At 43.9% G+C, this 22998-nt stretch overlaps 1 protein-coding gene across 5 annotated transcripts in view; it reads left to right on the top strand.

The window, feature by feature from the left end:
• The window catches only part of ABCC6 (ATP binding cassette subfamily C member 6), a 76909-nt gene that overhangs the window by 39726 nt on the left and 14185 nt on the right, over positions 1-22998 (top strand). For 3 of the 5 annotated variants that reach the window (XM_036741762.1, XM_036741765.1, XM_036741764.1), the window contains 15 exons: positions 692-868; positions 3165-3332; positions 5332-5506; positions 5727-5802; positions 9054-9162; positions 9591-9798; positions 12668-12978; positions 13724-13923; positions 15122-15248; positions 18017-18118; positions 18721-18867; positions 19016-19174; positions 19349-19515; positions 20466-20660; positions 22193-22773. In XM_036741762.1, the coding sequence (XP_036597657.1) occupies positions 692-868; positions 3165-3332; positions 5332-5506; positions 5727-5802; positions 9054-9162; positions 9591-9798; positions 12668-12978; positions 13724-13923; positions 15122-15248; positions 18017-18118; positions 18721-18867; positions 19016-19174; positions 19349-19515; positions 20466-20660; positions 22193-22301 (2430 nt within the window). In that variant the 3' untranslated portion in view covers positions 22302-22773. Of the gene's footprint in view, positions 1-691; positions 869-3164; positions 3333-5331; positions 5507-5726; positions 5803-9053; positions 9163-9590; positions 9799-12667; positions 12979-13723; positions 13924-15121; positions 15249-18016; positions 18119-18720; positions 18868-19015; positions 19175-19348; positions 19516-20465; positions 20661-22192; positions 22774-22998 lie in introns of those variants that run through there. The other 2 variants (XM_036741763.1, XM_036741766.1) reach the window with 2 other exon arrangements.

Below are 22998 nucleotides of genomic sequence, written 5' to 3' on the forward strand. Positions count from 1 at the left end.
GTCTTCCTCCTTTCCTTCCTTTCTTCCTCCTTTCCTTCCTTCCTTTCTCCCTCCCTCTCTCCTTTCCCTGTCTTCTTCCCTTCCCTCCTTCTCTCCCCCTCATTCCTCCCTTCCTTCTTCTTATTCTTCCTTCCTATAGATCTCTGATGAAGTGAGGAGGGACATATGATGAAATAAAGGTAATTTTAAAGCAAAGATATCAATAAAAAATGACCTGGCACCCAAGACTAGACCCATCAGTCTGAGACTGATGCAACCTCATCTACACTCATACTTCCCCAGCTCTGCAAAGAAGCCAGAAGAAGTGACTTCTAATATCTGTTCTAACTTCATAGCATTTGGTTTTGGTGGTGCTGCTGCTGTGGCTCTTTCCATTTGCATTGTGCTAGTCATTGTATATGTTGTTTTCATGGTTCTGCTCACTTCACTCTGCATCAGTTCATATAAATCTTCACATGCTTCTCCGAAATCTTTATGCTTGTCATTTCTTGCAGCATAGTGATATTCCATTGAATTCATGGGCTACAATTTCTTTAGCCATTCCTCATTCAATGTGAGCCTGTTCTTTGTTTTCGGTTCCTTTACTGCCACACAAAGGGCTGCTATGAATATTTGGATGCATTTGGGAGCTTTCTTTGTAAATCTTTGCCCTCCTTGGGATATATGCTGTTTGGGGTTTTTTCCTCCCTAGGGCTCAGTGGCTTATGTACCTCAGGAAGCATGGATCCAGAATGCTTCAGTGAAAGACAATGTGTGCTTTGGACAGAAGCTGGATATACCATGGTTAGACAGAGTTCTGGAGGCTTGTGCATTGCATCCAGACCTTGCAAGTTTTCCTGCTGGAATCCACACGGAGATAGGTGAACAGGTAGGTCAGCTATCGTATCTCGGTGGTCTTCCCAATTTCTAGGGCAGCCAAATCTGGGTCCCCCTAGCCTTTTCACTAGTAGAGGAGGTACCATTACTCTCCCCATTTTATAGATAAGGAAGCTGAGGCTAAGAAAAGTTAAGTAACTTGCCCAGAGTCATGTAGCTACTAAGTGGATGAGGCTTTATTTGGGCTCAAGTCTTTCTGACTCCAAGTCCCACATTCTGTCCACTGTACCACCTCGTTGCCTCTATATGATCTAAATGATATCTGATGGCATCATTTGGTAAAGCATTTCTAGGGATGATGAGAATAAAGAAGAAAATGAGACTATTTTAATAGAGAATGATGGGTCAGGAGTAGGGAGGAAAAGAAAAAAAAATTCATGTAGTAAAAATTCCCAAGAACTGGGAATTGAGAAAGCTGTATTCTAGCCCAGTGCAGCCAATCAGTAAACAAGCATTTATTAAGATCTGGGGATACCAACAAAGGCAAAAGATGGTCCTTTGCCCCTGAAGAACTCACAACCTAACAGGGGAGACAATATGTAAGCAAATATGTAAAAACAAGCCAAGCGTGTAGTGATAAATAGGAAAGAATCAGCAGAGGAAAGGCACTAGTGCTAAGAGGGATTGGGATGGAAGGTAGTGCCATTAACTAGCTGTTGGATCTTTGGTAAGCCTCCCACAGGATCACAGACGATTAGAGCGAGTTGTTGTTCAGGTGTGTCTGACTCTTCCTGACCCCATTTGGGGTTTTCCTGGCAAAGAACTGGAGTGGTTTGTCATTTCCTTCTCCAGATTTTACAGATGAGAAAACTGAGACCAACTGGGTTAAGTGATTGTGTCAGTAAGGCAATAATCACGATGTAGATGACTGTCAAAATGCCTGTGTGGTTCTGTATCGCAAAGTATACAAGACTCTCCACGCAGAAGGTAGAAGAAGTAATCCATTTATTCAGACACGAGAGAGCCACGTCCAACAAGCCATTTATCCAGTCTATCGTTCCATACATGGTCTCACAACCTGGAGCCTCGCCATCCCAGAGCCTCTATGACTGCCTGCTGGGGTCTTCCATCACGATGGCGGCCATTAGCAGCCATAACTGCTCTCTCTCTCTCTCTCTCTCTCTCTCTCTCTCTCTCTCAGCATTTCCTGTGACCTAACTTCCTTTTCCTGTCAGGAAGCTCCTCCCACCACATGTGACTTAGGCATCATCTGATGTGAGCAGGTCACGTGGCCTATTAATGGGTGGGAAAGATCTTCAAATCTAAATTGCTACTACAATGACTTGCCCAGGGTCACACAGCTGGTAAATGTCTGAGGCTGGATTTGAACTCAGGAAGATGAGTCTTCCGGATTCCGAGCTCAGTGTTCCAGCTCTCTTAAAGTGCACGTTTCTCACAGTTAAGAACAGCTTTGAAAAGTATGTGTTGATTTTTTTTTTGAAAGAGAAGCAAGTTGTATATAATAGCTAGCATTTTTGTGATGTTTTAAGGAGCAACTGCATGGCACAGTGGATAGAGCCCTGGGCTTGGAATCAGAAATACTCATCTTCATGAGTTCAAATCCAGCCTCAGACACTTGCTAGCTGTGTGACCCTGGGCAAGTCTCTTAACCCTGTGTGCCTCAGTTACTCGTTTGTAAAATGAGCTGGAGAAGGAAATGGCAAACCAGTCCAGTATTTTTGCCAAGGAAACCCCCACATGGGGTCATGACTGAAACGACTGAATAACAACACATGATGCTTTAACATTCATAAGACGCTTTACAAATATTGTCGTATTTGATCCTCATGACAACCCTGGGAGGGAGGTTATCCTTATACCCCATTTTACAAATGAGGAATCTGAGGTCAAGTGACCTCTTTATGGTCACACAGCTAGTGTCTGAGACTGGATTTGAATTCAAGTCTTCCTGCCTCCACACCCAGAGCTCCATTTTCTATACCACCTAGATGGATCTAATAGAAATCCACCATTTCACATGATTCTATAAACTGCTGGCTTTACTCCTCAGAGAGCTCACACAAGCCTGAAACCACTGTGCTCACTTCTTTATTCTGAGTCGGGATTTCACGTTCTTGGTTTGACTTCTCTCCTTTAGGGACGGCTCTGGGAAGCAGCCCTTTGCATTCCAGACCGTAGTCTTTCTCAAGGATTGGTCACTTCATAGCTAGTCTTCTTTTTAGCACAAGGCCAGCAGGAAGCTAGCCAAGACAGAGTATCCAGCTTCCCTCAACAGGAAGACGTGGAGATGTTCAGGACCAACCTATCTCTTGGATCCTCTTCTTCAGGGCATCAACCTTTCTGGAGGCCAGAAGCAGAGGCTGAGTCTGGCTCGTGCTGTGTACAAGAAAGCATCTGTCTACCTACTGGATGACCCTCTTGCAGCTTTGGATGTTCATGTGGGCCAGCACATCTTTGACCATGTCATTGGGCCAGGCGGATTGCTCCAAGGAAAGGTACAGCATCCAAAGGGCACAGAATATGGACCCTTGCCCTTCTATCCCAGCCCCAGAGGCTTTGGACCAGAGTGATCTTTGACAACTAACCAGGACTCAGCCCTCGTCCATTCTGAGCTCCAAACCCGTGCCGCTATCCCATCACTTCTGTCCTTTTCTATCTTGTCCCCTCTCCCCAAGGAAGACAAGAACAAAGGTGTCTCTTTTTTCTCCTCTGTTATGATGTAATTCACATTCTGCAGAATGTGAAAGGCTCTTCTAGTTGCTATGGGACAAACCGGAAATATGTCTCCTGCCCTCGATGACCTTATATTTTAATTAGACAACATATAGGCAATAGTCAGTGAGTGTGTTTATATTTTGGGTAATTTTAAGTTACATATACAAAAGGGCCCCACTTTGAGAAAAATCTAATGGCTGAAACTTTGGAAATTCACTCCCAAAGATGTCACTAAAAATTCTGATATCTAAACCAAATACCATAAAATGTACCCTGGACCACCACAAAAAGCAGCATAAAAGGCCTTATAAAATCTTTTTTCTTTTAAGACAAATTCAATTTGGCAACAGGGGAAATAAGAGGCCTTGGACCTCAGGACACAAGCCACAGGACATTGCTCTAGGGGAGAGGAAGACAGAGACCCCACCCCGACCACAGACTCTGCGGTGTCATGAGGAAACAGGACAAGGGAGGGGGAAGGGGACCTGGAAGGCCAGGGGAAAAGTCTAGCTTCCTATTTTAACTAAATATCCTTGATAGCTACTTGCTAAACTTAGTTATTCCTGCCTGCTGAAGCAAGACAAGTAAATTTCAGCACCGTGGGAAAAATCCCAGTCACCCTGACCTAATTAGAACATTGTTCAGGTCACAAAATTTCTCATTTTGGGGGCTCCTTTAGATATTCGATCTCATCTTGGGGATCTAAGTGTTTATTGACAGATCTTTAGACAGAGTAGCATGGAGAGCTGAGAAACTTGGAAACTGCTACCAAGGAAGGATCAAACAGAAATAAATAGGAAGAATGTCTGAAATTATTATGGAAGTCAAGAGGAGAATACGGCTTAGCAAATACAATTTGGACTACATAGTGTCCAGCAAAATAAAGTGCAGTAGGTCCTACGTATTCAAGTACCTGAATACATATCCAAGTTTATATCCCTGCATGCAGATGGATATAGAGAAAAGTGATCCTCAAATCTGATTCAATTCCAGAAATCCCTATGGATAGGGAAGACTACCATCTGTTTTGGATGTTTAATGGGCAATATTGGCTATGGGGAATTGGTTTAGCTCAATGACTTCTTCAAAGTTTTCCTAGTCTCAAGATTCTATGCAGTAGGCAGAGTGTGGGACTCGGAGTCAGAAGGACCTGAGTTCAAATCCTGCCTCAAATGCTTACAAGCTGTGTCGCTTACAAGTAAGTCAGTTGATGATGTGGTAGGCCTTGCTGGCCTCCAAGGTCCTTTCCAGCTCTGAATCTATGACTCTATGAACTTAAAGGCCAAAATTCTAAGGTCAGACCAGTTTTTCTTCCCTAAGTATATGTCTTCCCAGTCATCTCTGCTCAAAAAGGGGCTTGGGGGAAAAGGGAGGATTACAGGAGACTAAATTACTGAACCTGTGTCTTCAATGTGGAAGTTGTATTGCTTTCATGCTAAACGTAATTTACAGCTTGGTCCCAATTAGTGCAAACAAGGAATCCTGAGAGCATTTTTCCATTGGACTGAAACCAAATACCTTACTTTATATAATATAGCTTCAAATAGTGCAGACTAAAATACATGCGACCACAAGATTCAAGCATTTGTGCTAATTGGGACCTCGCTGAACACTTTTCTAAAAAGATATTACATATAATGGAAGTCCAGTTTCCTACACAATCCCCCATTCTTTGCATGTTGTATATTTGTATATTGTTCATGTTTGTTGTCTAAGTTCATCACTTTTTTAAGGCGCCATTTTAACCATCCACACAACTGTGTCTTCTGTCTTTCCTAGACTCGCATTCTTGTGACCCAGGCAGTCCACATCCTACTGCAGGTTGATCACATCATCGTGATGGTCGATGGAGTAGTTGCTGAGAGTGGCTCCTATCAGGAGCTCCTACAGAGGAATGGCCCTTTTGCAGACTTCCTAGGCCAGGCAAAACAAGAAGAGACCAGTCACAACCAAGGTAATTACCCGTGCTTAGACTGTACGGCGAGTAGTCTATCTCTTCTTTCGGGGAATAGGGAGGAGGGGAGTGGTCTCTTTAGGCTTCTTCCCAAGGAGAGGAGGTCAGTTATACAAATAGTCCTCCTGTGCCCTGGATCAAACCTCTAAAGTCTCACTGATCCTCTGAGGTGGACAGCTCCCAGGAGAAACATCTCCTTTTCCCAAAATGCTTCTTTCAGAAATGAAGCTTTCAGAAGTTAAGAAGAGCTCCAGGAATATTTCAGAAGGTGGGGCCTCTGCAGGAGAAGCATACAGGTCAGTGTCACACTAAAAATACCTCCATAACATTCCCAGGACAGAAAGAGTACACACAGTCCAGAAAACTTCAGAAGTTCCTGGTACCAGTTGAGGTTCCTTGGTTTGGTGGAGAGGGGAGAAGGGGGAGGAGAAGTGGAGAGAAGCAGTCATATTGGTCAATAATCTCCAGAATTTTCTTCCTTTGTGATTTCCTCTGAATTCCTAAAGAACTTTGGAACCTTAATGGGGAGATGTAGCTAGCAGCCCTCTGGGGACCCAGCTTGCCTTTCCAAGAGGAATCTTAGACTCTCTGGGTTCTGTCTGTATAAGGGTTGCATGCTCATTACAGCCTTCTTTACACCACAATTATCTGTGTACTCACCTGGCCCTCCCTCCTGCTCCCACTGCTAGATTATACATTTCTTTTTCTAAATGTCAATAGTGTTTTATTTTGTCCAACTGCATATGAAGATAATTTTCTTTGTTTTTTAAAATTTATTTATAGTTTACGACATTCAGTCCCACAAGCTCTTGAGTATTAAATTTTCTCCACTTCCATCCCCTCCCCCTCCCCAAGATGACATGGGCTCTACATGTATATTCATATTAAACATATTTCCATATTAGTCAAGACAATTGTCAGCATTCATTTTTTATAAGATTTTGAGTTCCAAATTTTTCTCCCTCTGTCCCCTTCCCACTTCCCAAAATAGCAAGCATAGACTATATGTCTCTTGAGGATTGGAACCTAGTGCTTTGCACAAAGGAATAACTTCACCAATCCTTTCGCCATGTTTTGGCACAAACAAGACCACATTATTTGGTTAGTAAGCAGGTTGTTCCAGTTTATTTCATATGACCGTACATTTAGGAGGTTCATTCCTTTTCCAGAGCATCTGATCCCAAAGTGTCAGTGAACATAATGTTGAACGTACACAGTCACAGACATGAGATTCGGGTCAGATGTGAGAAACAAGCAGGCTTTGGTTGAGGTCAGAAGCAGGGAGAAGGAAGACCTTCGAGGGTACATCCAAGGACTTATCCCAGTGGCATTGAGCAGGAGTGGGATTTGGGATATGTACAATTCAGTTTCCCAGAAGAGATAAAAGCACCTTCATGACTGCATACATGGGAATAAGATAGGGGCCCAAGACCTTTAAAGACAACATTTATGAGAATCCAAGTCAGACTCACACAGTGGCCTTAGAAAGCTGGAAAAAAATAGTTCTGCCAGTTTTGCAAACTTGGAACAAACTTTACATTTCTTTGTCTTTTTGTTTCTAACATAGAAAAACCTTTTTGTCCAATAAATTAGACTATGATTAGTGCATGGAACACAAAACCACAACAAATAAGAAAGCAGGCAAGGCCTATCTGAGATACGTTAAAGGAATCTTTTCTCACTAAAATTGACTTCTGTATATGTAAGATACTAATCAATAAGCATATCACATGTATATCGGGACCCAAAGACCCAATGTTTGATAGTGTCTATGGTAGCAGGGCAGAATGGTTAGAAAATTCATTAATTTTTCTTCTTGTTTATATTTGTATTCCTAAATCTAATTAAGTAATAAGAACCTTTACAAGGATGGTCAGTGAAAGTGTTGAGGCAGTGGAAAAGAACACCAGACCAGAGGGAATAAGCAATCTGGGTTGGCAGAACGGTTCCTCTCACTCATGTTCACGTTCAGACGTTTTTCAGTCATGTCTGACTCTTCATGACTCCATGTGGGGCTTTCTTGGCAAAGATCCTAGAGGGGTTTGTCATTTCCTTCTCCAGCCCATTTTATAGATGAGGAAACTGAGGCACACTGGGTTAAGTGACTTGCCCAGGGTCACACAGCTAGCAAGTTTCTGAGGCCAGATTTCTTGGCTCCAGGCCTGTCACTCTGACCCAGTTCTCTTACTACCCTCTCTGAAACTCATCCCAGTTTCCTCACCTGTGAAAACTAGTTAACAATGCCTGCTTTACCTGCCTCACAGGGCTGCTGTAAAGATCAAATGAGATAATACAAGTTAAAAATGTTTTGAAAAGTTATTCCTGTTGCATGTTATATCAATGCAAACTATTTTAAAATTATTTTTATAAAATGTTATACATATTATACAATATGTATAATATTACTATATTAAAATATTAATTATAAATATTAACAAAAATATTATAATGATATTATTTCTCAAGTAAATTTGAATTTCACATTTTATACCAGGATACCAAGTTCAGAAAATAATTTCCTGTGATGCGATAGGGCAAAAGTCCTTAATGAAACAAATTAATCTGACCCTAGAATACCAGTACATCTCATTTTAGTTGTTATGTAAAGAAAGGAAATACATGACCTTCAAGACACATACAATTGTGGCAGCCTCACCCTTACAGCTTTAATTAAACAAATAATCAACTTGGAAAACTAATGCAGAAAAGGAAAATGACACAGAATTGACAAACGGTCAGCTCCTCAGATATGTCCCATTCAGGAAACATGAGTGGCCAATGAGTGCGGTTCCCAACTACGTGTGTTTATTGCCTTTCAATTATTATCTACACCATACATTTAAAATCCACCCGTACATGAAATATTGAGGTTGTGTCTTAGGAATATTAGGCACAAGATTCCCGGATCTTGCACAAATACTGCCCCCTCCCCCCACCACAGTCTGCCTTCATTTTATTTTCTGTAGGAAATAATCTCAAAGGACTCTTTACTCGAAGGTCCATAATTCTATTCCAAGGCAAACTTAGGAAAATTGTAATTTTAAAATTGGTTACTGACTTGGTCTTTGGGCTTTAAATTTTAGTGCTGTCTCTGTCCCTAATTTGCTGTGTGACCTTGTTAAAGTCATTTCATTTATCTAGGTCTCAGTTTCCTCATCTGAACAATAAGGGCTTTGGATTAGATGGCCCCTTCCAGCTGTGATAACTCAGGAGTCTAAATATGAACTGTATAATAATTGGGATTAAGCCAATAAGGTTTAGATTACACATGTTAGATGCTACAGGTTGTCTAGTTTAACCCTCTCAGTTTAGACATGAAATGACTAAGGCCAAGAGAGGCTGTGGGAATATCAGAGGTCTTTGAGTGAATCGTTAATGAAAACAACAAGACAGTTATAATTATTATCAATCATGTAAAACTTAAAACAGTTTGGTTACTTTAGTAGGTTCACTCTTATCCTAGCCATTTTGTTCGTAAAATGTAGATGCTCCACCAGGGAGAGATTCCGAAGTTAAATCTGACTTAATGACCGGTCCTATTTTGCAGCATCATGGAGGACTCCCATGAAAAGAGCCGCACAACCCTACAGAGCCAGGCCGAGGGCACCAGGATGGCAGGACAGCTGACCGAAGGGGACAGAGTACAATATGGCAGGGTAAGAGTGATTTCTTTTCTTCTCCCCTCACTAACCTCTTGCTGCCCCAGACCTTTGCCCAGTGACAGCCCAGTAGGTCACTGCATTACTGAATGTTTTTAACCTTTTAAAATTGTCCTGGTATTTTAAAATTGAAAATGAATGGGGAAAAAAGTGACACTAAGACACAAGAACAGAAGGATGCTGCAGAGAGGAGACTGTAACAATTCTGGCCAGGCCTCTGATTTAGAGAAGAGGCTGCAATCCCTGTAGGAGATGGATGACTGCTTGGGAGACTTGAGTATTCTTGTTCTTTGCCCTAGAAGGTTTCTAGAAGCTTAACTGAGGGTTTTCTTTTGTCTCCCCTTCTGTGTCACTCTCTTGTCCTGTCTCCTTCCCCTTATGTCTGTCCTTCCCTCCACTCTCCCTCCACTTGTCGTGTGTTTCAGGTGAATGCTGTTCTGTACCTGGACTACCTGAGGGCAGTGGGAGCACCCATCTGCCTTTCCGTGATGTTTTTATTCCTCTGTCAGCAGCTGGTCTCCTTCTCTCGTGGTTACTGGCTTGGTCTTTGGGCCGATGACCCCATCACGAATGGAACCCAGCAGCACACAGGACTTCGGGTTGGGGTCTTTGGGCTCCTAGGCTGTTTCCAAGGTGTCTCTAACCTGTTCTCACTCTCTCTCCTCTTTCACTCTTACAATCCACTCCCCTAGATGTTCTGTAGCTCTCTCTTCTCTTCAGTAGGGTCAAGAGCCACTGGCCTGCCTCAACTATCCCTTGCCCAGTCTTCCCCTTCCTCTCCCTGACATTGATCAGGAGCCCAGGTGTTAGACTTCTGAATACAGCCTGCATTCTGTCCTGGCCCTTTTGATTCAGGAGAAAAGACTCCCAGGGTCTTTCTATGCCTTAGAAAAGAACTGACAGAAAGAACCAAAAAAAATCTCTAGATCACACATTTTGTGCTCCAGATATTTTGAATATGAGCTATATGAAATAAATATGCAACCCCTTTCCCAAACGAGCCTTCATGTAGCACCTGATAATCTTCCCAAAGCAGGATAAGGAACTCTTTAGGAGACCAAGCCCCTGGAAAGAAGGCCAAATGTAACTTCCTTTATCACCCCTCTATTTACACACACACACACACACACACACACACACACACACACACACACACACACACACACACACGTAAATAGGTAACCTGTCCTGACAATTCTCTGGGTTCTTTTTTTCTGTTTAAAAATACACCCTCAAAAATACACCTTATATTTTCTGACTAACTGGGAGGAGACACTTCCTATATTCGTGACATTTAATTGAATTTAGAATAATCTTTAAAGAAATGTATTTTCTTTACATTTGAGTAGTACTGTCTCTGTCCCTAATTTGCTGTGTGACCTTGGTAAAGTCACTTCATTTATCCAGGTCTCAGTTTCCTCATCTGAACAGTAAAGACTTTGGATTAGATGGCCCCTTCCAGCTGTGATAACTCAGGAGTCTAAATATGAACTGTATGATAATTGGGATTAAGCCAATAAGGTTTAGATTATAGATGCTAGATGCTAGAGGTTGTCTAGTTTAACCCTCTCAGTTTAGACATGAAGTGACTAAGGCCAAGAGAGGCTAAGGGAATGTCAGAGTTCTTTGAGTGAATCGTTAATGAAAAAAACGAGACAGTTATAATCATATCACTTATGTAAAACTTAAAACAGTTCGGTTACTTTAGTAGGTTCACTCTTATCCTGGCCATTTTGTTCATGCTTTGAATTTGCTTAGTTAACCCTTTCCTAGGCAGCTAGGTGGCATAGTGCATAAAGCCTCGGGCCTGAAGTCAAGAAGACGTGAGTTCAAATGTGGCCTCAGACACTTACTTACTAGCTGTGTAACCTTGGGCAAATCATTTGACCTCCGTTTGCCATCTGTATACTGGAGACAACAGCACCTACCTACCCAACCTATCTTCTCCCCTTCCTCATAGATTAGCCCGGCTCTTGTTAAATCATCGCAGGTTCTGCACCATCAATAATGCCGCTGCACATTTGAGTTGTACTTTGCCTTTTTGGAGGCACTTTCACAGTCTTCATTTACTTAATGGACAGTACAGGTACCATCCCCACTTTACAAATCCTGGGCCATCTCCAGTCATGCTGATCCATATCTGGCCACTGGACCCAGGCGACTCTGGAGGAAAAGGTGAGGCCGCTGACTTTGCACAGCCCTCCCTCACTTAAATCCAATTCAGTCCAAGTCCTGTCATCATCTCCCTGATGTCATGGTCCTCTTCGAGAATGAAGGACAAACCACAGCCCGTTCACAGTCTGAGCTGTCTGTACGGGGACCCAGCTGGCCAGTTCCAGTTGTGTAACTCCTAGAGTTCCTCCTCTCCTCTCCTGAAATGGGGCCTTGTATCCCTACCTGAGGGTGTTCTGCCCAAAGGAAGGTAAATTTTGATGGTTGAACCCTACCTAGTTATCTTGGGGCTTAGTTACTAGATTTCTTTCCCAAAGACTATGCCTTAAACCCAATTAACTCTGGCTCTCACTGATTGGACAACAATAAGTCCCTGTCCAAGCTCCACGCAGTGGTTATTCTTTGGGCCTTCCTGGCTCAGAGCATAAGTAAATGGTAATTTCTCTTTTGGCCAGCAAGCCTAAGGGTCTTTCCTTCCTAGTTCAATTCTTTTTTTTTTTTTTAAGTTAAAGTGGCCATTCCTTGACTCATTTCTTCAACAGGCCTATTCACTGAATAGGTGTTGTCTCACTCAAAGTGAGAACTCAGAAAGAATTTAGCTTGGAAAGGCCAAGGTCTCCCACTGCATCCTGGGCCATCTCCAGTTGTCCTGATCTATGTCTGGCCACTGGACCCAGATGGCTCTGGAGGAGAAAGTGAGGCTGGTGACCTCATACAGCCCTCCCTCCCTCAAATCCAAATCAGTGCAAGTCATGTCATCATCTCCCTGCTATCATGGTCCTCTTTGAGAACAAAGGACAAACCACACAACCATTTTACAAATGATAAAACTGAGGTCCGGGGAGAACTGGGTCCCAATCCTGGACTGTATCAGTTGCTAGCTGTGTGGGCAAGTCACTTAATCCATTTAAATTACAGCCTGTTAGGACTGGGAAGAACTTTACAAATGATACAACAGATCTTGCAGACATTATGAATCACCTAAGTTTGCACGGCTAATTAATGACAGGCTTACCTAAAAGAACCCTGTAGCTGCTTCCCACTGTTCACCCCCTTTTCTCCCTCTCTCAGCTTCCAGGTACTCCACCTACAGGTACCCTTAGGGTCATAGGATTATAAATTGAGAGCTGGATGGGACCTTGGAGGATACTTAGGCCAACTCTCTCATTTTGTAGATGGTGAATCTGAGCCCCAAATGACCTTCAGTAACTTGCCTAAGGTCACACAAGTAGCAAATGGCAGTCAGGATTTGAATCCACATCTTCTGACTATAAATCGAGTGTTCCTTCCACAGCACCATGAGTTCTTATTTTCTGCTTTTATGTTTTAGCCATTGGAAGATTCGGCTCCATTGCGGTTGTCCTACTGGGGGGAGTTCAAGCATCTCAACAGCTGTTCCAGGGGCTCCTGTATGATGTGGCCCGGTCCCCCATGACCTTCTTTGAGCAGACACCTATAGGAAATCTGCTTAATCGCTTCTCTAAGGAGACTGATGCCATCGATGTTGTGATCCCAGACAAGTTCAAGTCTTTTTTAGGTTTCCTGTTTGGATTTTTGGAGGTGATCTTGGTGGTAGTAGTAACTACTCCACTGGCTGCTGTGGTGGTCCTGCCCCTTGTGGCTCTCTACATTGGGCTGCAGGTATAGAATATGGTATAGAAACAATTCCAAGAAAGGAAAGGGAGGCAAACTGCAGTATTACATAGCACTCATCTCTCCTGGTACTTTCGGATACCATTCCCCACATCCAAATGAGACCACTAGACTTGGGCTCTTGTATACATATGGGCTTCTCATCTGTTCTCCTAGATCTCTCAGGAAATTCTCTCCTTAGTTTGTTCCATTTTTTCTCATAACCCTCAGTATTATCAGTTTTTTCTTGAAACTAACCTTCTATTTTCATACTGAAGTTATTTTTTTTTCAATCATAACAGAAACTAAGAATAGCTAATTATCATTTTCCATATAACCATGGTCATCTCTTGGCTGAGATGAAGCACTAAAGACACTTCTCTCTTGGGTTTGGGGAGAAAAGACTATTTCTCCAATTCCTTTTAGTGACCTCCAAGCCATTTCTGGGTACTCTTGTGATAGTCTCCCTTGCTGTCCCCAGATGGTCAGTGACAGCTGAGGAAATCCAGACCCAGAAATGTTGAGTGACACTGATGCAGTGAAATAACCAAGACTAGAATTCAGGTTTCCTGACTCCCAGTTCAACATTCCCACCATGCTGGTTTCTATCAATCCTTTATCTTAACTCTTAAATCCTTCTATATTATGGGCAGGCCTCTCTCTCTCTCTCTCTCTCTCTCTCTCTCTCTCTCTCTGTCTCTCTCTCTCTTTCCCCCACCCCGCCCATGACGTTGTCTGTTCTGTCTGACCTCAGAGTCTGTATGTTGCCAGTTCATGTCAGCTGAGGCGCTTGGAGTCAGCTAGCCGCTCACCCATCTACTCCCACATCTCAGAGACGTTCCAAGGGAATGCTGTGATTCGGGCCTTCCAGGCTCAGGACCAGTTTATTGTACAGAATGACTCAAGGATAGATGAGCACCAGAGAGCCAGCTTCCCCAGGCTAGTTGCTGACAGGTACGGAAGGGTGTAAAGAAAAGGAAAGGAGAATTGGGGGTGGAGGTGAAGACCCTGCAATTAGAACTTGCACTGGGTTTGGGAAGGGCATGAGATAAATCATATAGTCTGGTCCTCTTTCCTTTCTTTCCTCTCCTGTCTCACACACCAACCCTGCTTACCCTTTGCTAGGTTCTCCAATTTGTTTCTAAAATTTCCCGTGTTGAAACATGTAGTTGCCAAAGACCACTCAGTCAGTGATTTTCCTGATGGCAGTGAGGCTTTGATTATTACCCTCTATTCTATGGGATGGGATAAGGATATTTTCTTCCTTTAGGCAGGAAGAAGGAAGGAGCTAAAAACTGCTCTATTGGGCTCCCTGAGGAGCCAAGTAACTGAGGATGCACCATGAGTTGGCCTACCAGGCACAAAGCCTAAACTTCCCCTCCCTGAATGGGCTATGAGTCAGCCTCATCCCTGCGTAGCTGGTCCCTGGTGAGGGCTTCTTTGTAGGAGAGCAGGTGTGCTAGCTTTTATCATATCTTTACAGTCAAGCAACAGACATAGATTAATCTCTTACTGTTTCAAGCCCTGCCCTTGAGGGGCTTATGTTCTAATGGGGAAAATGATATGCATATAAATAGGTACATACAATATACAGAACTTATGAAAGAGAATGTTAGAGAAGAAAGCATTAGCTGTTGCGTGGTGGAGAAAAAAAACCAGGAAAGGCCTCCTGCAGAAGGTGCGGTTTGAACTGTGTCTTGAATGAAATTAGGGATTCTAAGAGGTGGACGTGGGGACGGAGGGCATCTCAGCCCTGGGGTAGAGTTAATGCAAAGACAGGGAGACCGGAGATGAATTGCTGTTGTGTCATTTAATTGCTAGCAAAATAGGTAACTTGTGTCCAGTGCAGAATTCTTGAGTTGTCTTTCTCCTGCCATCACACTGATGTTTCTTGTGTGGAAAAAGGGAATCGTTGGCTTCCAATGCTGGGATGGGATTTCTTACTTATAGGGAACCCCGGGGTCTTCCCAGTCCTCCAAGGTTGCTATGTCTCAGGGCAAATATATGACTGCACTAGGCCTCATCATCAGAAATCTCCACATGGGGTAAACTACCCCAAGGGTTGATATATGAGATGATAATGTAAAAACAGGCAAAAAAAATAGCCTCTCCCTGGGTTGAAAAACATTTCCTCCTCTCTTGGGTCACACAGGTGGCTGGCAACCAACATGGAGATGCTAGGAAATATTCTTATCTTCACCGCTGCTTTCTTCGCCGTGTTCAGCAAGCCCCACCTCAGCCCAGGGATCGTGGGGTTTTCCGTTTCAATGGCTCTCCAGGTACTCCACTGACCTTCTCTGTCTCAGTAGCTGAGGGTGGGCAGGCTAGAGAAGCAGTTTGTCCTGAAAAGGTATGGGGAACATGAATTCAGTCTCCAAGGCCCAAGAAAAGACTCAGCAAATGTTAGAGCCAGAGGCAGCACGACCCTGGAAAGAGACCCGGCTGCAGTTAGAAGAGCTGGGTTCAGGTGCTGTGTATGAGCTACCTGTGTGGCCTTATACAAGTCACTTAGCCCTGGTGGGCCTCCATTTCCTCATCTGTAAAATGAAGAGGCTGAACTAAGTAGGCTTTGAGGTTCCTTCCCATTGTATAGTTATGACCCAGTGAGATCACCTGTTCCAATGGATATGGAAACTAAGGTAGTCACAGATAAAAGGAATCGTATGGTATCAGGTAAGTCAGTCAGTCAGTCAGTCAATGCTGAAAGCTGAAGATGCAGAGAAAGGCCAAACAAACCCCCGAAACAGTCCCTGCTTTCGAAGAGCTCACAGTGTAATGAAAGAGACCGACGCAAATGAATAAAGAGGATAATTGAAGGTCGTTTCAGAGGGAAGTAACAACATTATAGAGGACTGTGAAAAGCTTCTTGTAGCAGGTAGGATTTTAGCTGAGACTTAAAGGAAGCAGGGAAGCAGAGCTGAGGAGGAAGAGCATTCCAGGCATGGGCCACGGTCAGTGAAAATACCGACTTGGGAGATGGAGTGAGGACAAGCAAGGAGGACAGTGTCACTAGACTGTAGAATATGTGGAGGAAAGTAAGGTCTAAAAAAGTCTGGAAAGATAGAAAAGGACCAGCTTCAAAAGGCCTTTAAAAGCCAGACAGAGGACTCTGGAGATCACTGAATAGTGAGGTGATATGGTTATACCTCCATTTTAGGAAGATCACTTTTACAGCTGTATGGAGGATAGGCTGGAGCAGGAAGAGACTTGACGCAGAGACACCAACCAAGAGGCTACTGCTGTGTCCAGCTGTGAGGTCATGAGGAATTTTGTCAGTCTAGTTGCAGTGTCAGGGGACAGAGAGGGGGGCGAATACAAGAGGTACCATGAAGGCAAAAGCCACAAGACTTGACCAGCTATGGGATATAGGGAGTGAGAGAGAGTGAGGAGTAGAGGATGGCAACCAAGCTGCCAGTCTGGTGGGAAGATGAGGATTGGGAAGAGGGTGGTGCTCTAGAGAGTAATAGGGGAGTTAAGGAGAGGGGGACATTTGGAGGAAAACATAATGAGGTTGGGCCATGTTGAATTTAAGATGTCTATAGGACATCTAGCTTGAGATGTCTTAAATGGCAGCAGGAAATATAACACAAGAGGTCAGGAGAGAAGTTAGGGCTAGACAAGTGGATCTAAGGATCATTGAAACTATGAGAGCTAATGATATCACCAAGTGAAATAGCAGAGAGGTAGAAAAAGGTCCAGAAGAGAGCCTTGGTGAAATCACAGTGAGCAGGCATGACCTGGATGAAGATCCATCCAGCAAAGGAGATCAAGAAATAGCAGCAAGACAGATAGGAGGAAACCCAGGAAAGAGTAGGGTTATGAAAACCTAGGGAATATTACCTGGGCAATTGGTGGCAGAGCCAGGACCTAAAAGTCAGGTCTAAGGATAGCTGCTGAAAAAGGCACACCACCCTGGGGACACTGTTTAGGGTCTTGACATGCTCTGTCCTGGATGAAGCAAATCTCAATGGCTCACATTAACTTGGAGTCTGCCAGACTCTTCAACCTGCTTTCCATCCTTCTTGAGCCAAGGGCTGGATCCTCTCCATACCAGACAAGGGGCCCTTTCTTCTTCCGTCATCTCAGCCTCTCTCTGTACTTATATCATCTTCTGATACCCCAGTATGTTTGAAACAAGGCTGTGGCTTCTCCCTGGACCCAAATGGGGGTGGGCTGGGGAGGGTGAAGTGATGCTGGAAAGGAATCCAATCCTGCCACCAGTAGTGAGAAATATATAGTTAATACCCTTTCCCAGGCTCGGGGCCTGAGCAGTGACTCTCATAAGTGACTCTACTGGCTTTCTGCACTCATGCCAGAATCTTCGGTGCAAGTGAATGGAGCTGAGAAGTTAGTTTAGTCCTTCAGTTGGTTGGAACTCAGTGCTAAGAAAATTAAGACCATGGGGAGCCTTTTCTTTGCTCCCCAGTCAACAGTGATTGCCTTTAATCTCAGTCAGACATTTTACATATGCATGCCCTTAGACCTAAAGAGATGAGAAAATATGAATGTTTCAGTACAAACCATCTCTTCTACTGGAAAACATATTTTATCTGCCCTCCTGATGGTGGGCTAAGTTTGTTACTGCCAGATTACTCAGTGGTGGTCTGCATTATTTAGGCTCATTTTCTTTTCTTATGTGTATCTTCCTGGCATGTTTATGTTTGTTAGCATCTCTGCCTAAAAAAGTTCTGATTGAAAGTCAACCCCAGAGAGAGCACTTGCTTTGCTTTCTATCATTTGTCCTCAAGTGGAGAAGGGAGCTGGTAAAACAGAAAGAACATTGGCATTGGAAACTGAAGATGTGGGGTCACATCCCACTTGTGATGCTTCCTAGGTGACCTTGTACAAGTCATTTAACCTCCATGGTCCTTGGTTTCCTCATGTGTAAAATGAAGAGGTTGGATTACATGGCTTTTGAGACCTCTTCCAGCTCTACATCTCTGATCCTGGGGTATATTCGTGTACAATAAAAAAGAGCAGGTCTGTAGCACCCGATCTACCAAAACAGGACAAACTTCCTGGAAGTCCTCCGCTTTATTCATGACAGGTGACTGAGATCCTGCACTGGGCAGTGCGTTCCTGGACAGACCTGGAGAATAACATTGTCTCTGTGGAGAGGATGAGAGACTACACTAAGACCTCCAAGGAGGTAACCTTCCCCCTCTCTATTTTCAAATAAAGCATGGTGATCTTTCCTAATCAGGGCACAACCATAGGCTTGTGCCTGTTTCTAGTTGGCCACATGACACGATGTTCTGGCTTTTCAAAAATCAGAAATCCATGCCTGCATCTTATCTACCACATTTGGGTGGGGAAAGGATTGGAGATTAGGATAAATAATAATTTATTTTTAATTAATTAATTTAAGAAGTAGAATGGGGTACTTTCGGGGGTAGTGGATTCCTCATCAATGGAAGTTGGGGTGGGGAGGTCTTTAAGAAGAGACTGGATGACCACTTGTGGAAGGATATTGTATAGAGGATTTTTGTTCCAGGATAGGTTAGACTAGCTGGCTCCCAAGATCCTTTTCAATCCTAAGATCCTCTGTGTAGACCCACACACATGTACCCAAGTACCTATCATGACCTCTGATTTCAGTATATTATCTTCAATCATAGGAAAACCTTCAGAGAAAGGCATCCTTCTTTCCTCTTGGCAGACATGCCCAGACCCCAGGTTCAAGTTTTTTAAAGTGAATTTCTCCTCTCTTCTCCTTTTAAGTGAATTTTGGTATTTCCCCCTTTTGTCTAGGCCCCTTGGACCTTGCCCCACAATGGAATCTGTCACACTTGGCCTACCATGGGGCAGATTGAATTTCGAGGCTACAGCTTAAGGTACAGGCCAGAGTTGGCATTGGCTTTGCGGAATCTGACTGTGAAAATTCACCCACAGGAGAAGGTAAGCAAGGCCTCCTAGGGGTCATTCATCCACTGAAACTACCAGAACTCAGTGAACTCCTACTCTGGAAAGCTTAAGGTTTTCCTTGAGTTTCTTGGAGGCCAGTCCTAATAACGGGAGATGCCACCTTTTCATGTCTTCACTCTAGATTGGTATTGTTGGTCGGACAGGGGCAGGGAAATCATCCCTCATTGCTAGCCTCTTGAGGCTCATCGAAGCTGCAGAAGGAGGGATCTGGATTGATGGGGTGAATATCAGTCAAGTGGGGCTCCACGCCCTGAGGTCCAAAATAACCATCATCCCTCAGGTATGTGACTGGTAATTGGAGAAAATCAATACTAGTCATTCCTAGGGAGCTGGGCTTTAGGCATCAGATGTAGGTTGGGGGAGAGAAGGCTGGGTATGCAAAAGGGGAGATGCCCTGTTCTTTGTTTTGTTAGGACATTGCTAGTGGATTTTACTTTTCCCCTTCTCTCCTAAGGACCCAATCTTGTTTCCTGGCTCCATGAGAATGAACCTTGATCTCTTGGATGAACATTCTGACCATGAGATTTGGGGGGCCCTAGAGATGGTTCAGCTTAAGAGCTTCGTTTTAGGTCTCCCTGGCCAGCTACAATATGAGTGCTCAGACCAAGGAGACAACTTGAGGTGAGGACAGTTGTGGAAAAAGGAGGAAACACTGAACTACTTTACCTAGAGCTCCCCACTGGGCATGACAAGCATGCTTTGGGCTCCAGGCTAGGTTATCCTGTGGCTGCAGTGGTAGTGGTATAAAACAGATCTTGAAGGAATCTCAAGAGTTCTTAACCTTTTTCATAACACGGACCCCTTGTGATGTCCTTGGTCCTTTTCTGAAGTACAACAACACTTTTAAATGTATACCATAAAAAACAGGATTACATAGGAAACCATAAGTTAGTGATCAAATAAATAGATTTAATCATCTTTTTCCCCCAAGTTCACAGACCTCTTGAATCTATCCACTGGGGATCTGTGAGCCCCAGGTGAAGAACTCCTCATCTGTTTAGTCCAGCTCCTTTACTTCTATCATGGGGTTTATCCCTATTTGACAGATAAGGCAATCGAGGCTCAGTGAGATTGTTATTTGGTTTAAGGTCACATGGTAAGTAGCAGAAGCAAAGCTAGGACCTAGGTCTTCCAAATCATAGAATCACAGATTTAGAGTTAGAAGTAACTTCGGAGGTCACTCATTCCAACTCCTTCAATTTTTACAGATGAGGAAACAGGCCCCCAAAAGTCGAGTAATCTGCTCAAGACATAGGTAATAAGTGTTAGAGCTGAGATTAGAAATATTCATTCCTTCCCAGCTGTACCACAGATGGCAGTGGACAGGCCACAGGTTCAGAAATAACAGCCACAATCTTGGTCTTTGTCTTGGCTTTCGGGCTATCTGAAAAATCAAAATGGTGTGTGTGTGTGTGTATGTGGTGTGTGTGTGTGTGTATGGGTGTGTGTGTGTGTGTGTGTGTGTGTGTGTGTGTGTGTATAGGAAGGACAAGGAGAAGGGGAAAGAAGATTTAGTGACTCCCTGGTCACCACGAGTCATGCTTTTCCTGTTTGCTCTGCATGCTCTACAGCGTAGGCCAGAAGCAGCTCTTATGTCTGGCCAGAGGGCTGCTCCGGAAAACCAAAATCCTTTTGCTGGATGAAGCCACAGCTTCTGTGGATCTTCAGAGTGATCTCCAGATCCAGGCCGTCCTCCGGGATCAGTTTGTAGATTGCACGGTGCTGACCATCGCCCACCGTCTACACACGGTGATGGATTGCAGCAGGTAACCCCAGTGTCTTCCCAGAAAGATATCCTAGAGTCCTATATGTAGTTCCACCATTCTGAACCCAAGTCTCAACTGTGAACTCAGTCTGCCACTAAATTTTTTTTTTTTGGACGGGGGAAGGCAGGGCAATTGGGGTTAAGTGACTTGCCCAAGGTCACACAACTAGTGTGTCAAGTGTCTGAGGCTGGATTTGAACTCGGGTCCTCCTAACACCAGGGCCATGCTCTATTCCCTGTGCCACCTAGCTGCCCCTGCCGCTAAAATCTTAATAATCCTTCCCCTGACACACATAACCTGGGCACACAGCAGACCCTCCAGATAGTAAGGATTCAGCCCTGTACAGATCTTTGAAGCAGGTTCTATACCTGAATGGAAGAGAAGAATTCAGAGGAAGGAAGATGCCCAATCCTTGCCATTCTAGGGCTATAGTCTAGTTTCAGTCCAGAATCATGACAGGACCATCATGGCAGGGCATCCTGTGAAATACGTTGGCCTCTAGATGAAAGCTAATTCCCCTTTGTCCAGAAAGCATCCTACCTTGCATAATAACTGACATCTACATAGTATCTTCAAGTTTTTGATGCACTTTACATTCACAACAACCCAGTGAATAAAGTGCTTTATGGGACACTGACATGCGCATGATTATGTCTTAAACAGCCACAACCCTGGGAGGTAGTACCTTCATATTAGGGAGGAGCAAACCGAGGCTCCAAAAAATTAAGTAACATGACCATAATTACACGGCTATTAAATGATAAAGGTGAGCATTGATCTAAGTGTCTTCCTGACTTTTGCAAATATGCAAATATGCAAAAATGAGGAGCTTTACCCACCACAGTGAGTTATCATCATACTCTTCTTATGGAGAAGGAAAGCTGTGGGCTAGATACTCAATAGATTTGGAATTGGTCTATGCTCGAGAGTAGGCAATAATGGTTCCATGCCAGTTTAGGAGGTCTCCAAGTAGAACACCCCAGGGAGCTGCACTAGGCCCTCTCTGCTGTTAACATTTTTAAAAATTATCTGGATAAAGCACAGATGGCATTCATATTAAACCTGTATGATGCTGGGAAACCAACGTCACAAGTACAAAATAGGGGGACTGGAGAAGGAAACGGAAATCACTCCAGTATCTTTGCCAAGAAAACTCTATGGGCATTATGGTCCATGGGGTCACAAAGAGTCATATGCAACGGAAACAATGGGTGGAGACAGAGAAAGGGAAACCTAGGCTTGATTTTAGAAAAATTTCCAAACAGCTATCTAAATGTGGAATAGCTACTACCAGAGGTGGCAAGCTGCCCTTTATTGGAAGACTTCAAGCTGTCTGAATGACCTGTTTGCTGGCAGTGTCATGGGAGGAATTCTTTTTCTGGAAAGAATTGGGCTGGGCTAGATGGCCATTAGGGAATCTTTAAACTCAGAAATTATGTGATTCAAGGCACTTAATTTATACTAGCTCTTATAGGCCCCATGGAACTCAGGCTGTGAATCTTAGAGCATGTTTATCTTGCTTTCCCCACTAGGATTCTAGTCATGGACAATGGAGTAGTGGCAGAGTTTGGTACCCCAACCCAGTTGCTGGCTCAGAGAGGACTGTTCTACAGACTGGCAGAAGAGTCAGGCCTCATCTGATCTTGTTCTGGAGAGCCAGGTATTAATGACTTCACAAAAGGAGGAGAGGGCATTCACCTGCAATCCGGGATGGACTCGTGCTTGGCCTAAATTTGAATGCCTCTGTAAAGTGGGACCACACTCCTAAGGCAAGATTTATGATACATGGATGCAGAGAAAAGGGGTCAAAGTCCTGGTGGATCTTAGGCCGCACTGGCAACCATTACATATAGGTCAGAGCCCAGTGGATTTTTGTGTCCCAGCGATTCAGATAGATGGTTCATTTCACTAGACTGTTCATTCTCTATACCCAACCGCAGTATCAAAGGACAAGTGAATAGGAATTAGGGCAGGAGTGGGGCCCAAAGGACCATCAGCCCCTCCCCTACACAGAGTCAATACCAGCACCCTGTTCACCCTCCTCAGCTTTATTTCTGCAACCCACTGCCACCCCATGTTGATGCTATGAATAAAGAGCTTGCAGGATGCAGTCTCGTACTTGTTTCTTAGCTACCTCAAGGCTAGGGTGAGAATTTCCTCTCAGAACTCACCACCTCAGAAACCCAAGGGAAGTCAGGCACAGAGAGCATGGCATAGCCGGCAGAAAGCAGACCTTGTAGTCAGGAAGTGATAGGTTCAAGTTATGCTTCTGACACATATTAGTCAAGTGAACATCGTTAAGTCACTTATTCTCTTTGTGCCCGAAGTTACACAACTC

Source organism: Trichosurus vulpecula, chromosome 1, assembly GCF_011100635.1.
Source record: "Trichosurus vulpecula isolate mTriVul1 chromosome 1, mTriVul1.pri, whole genome shotgun sequence".
Taxonomy (NCBI): Eukaryota; Metazoa; Chordata; class Mammalia; order Diprotodontia; family Phalangeridae; genus Trichosurus; species Trichosurus vulpecula.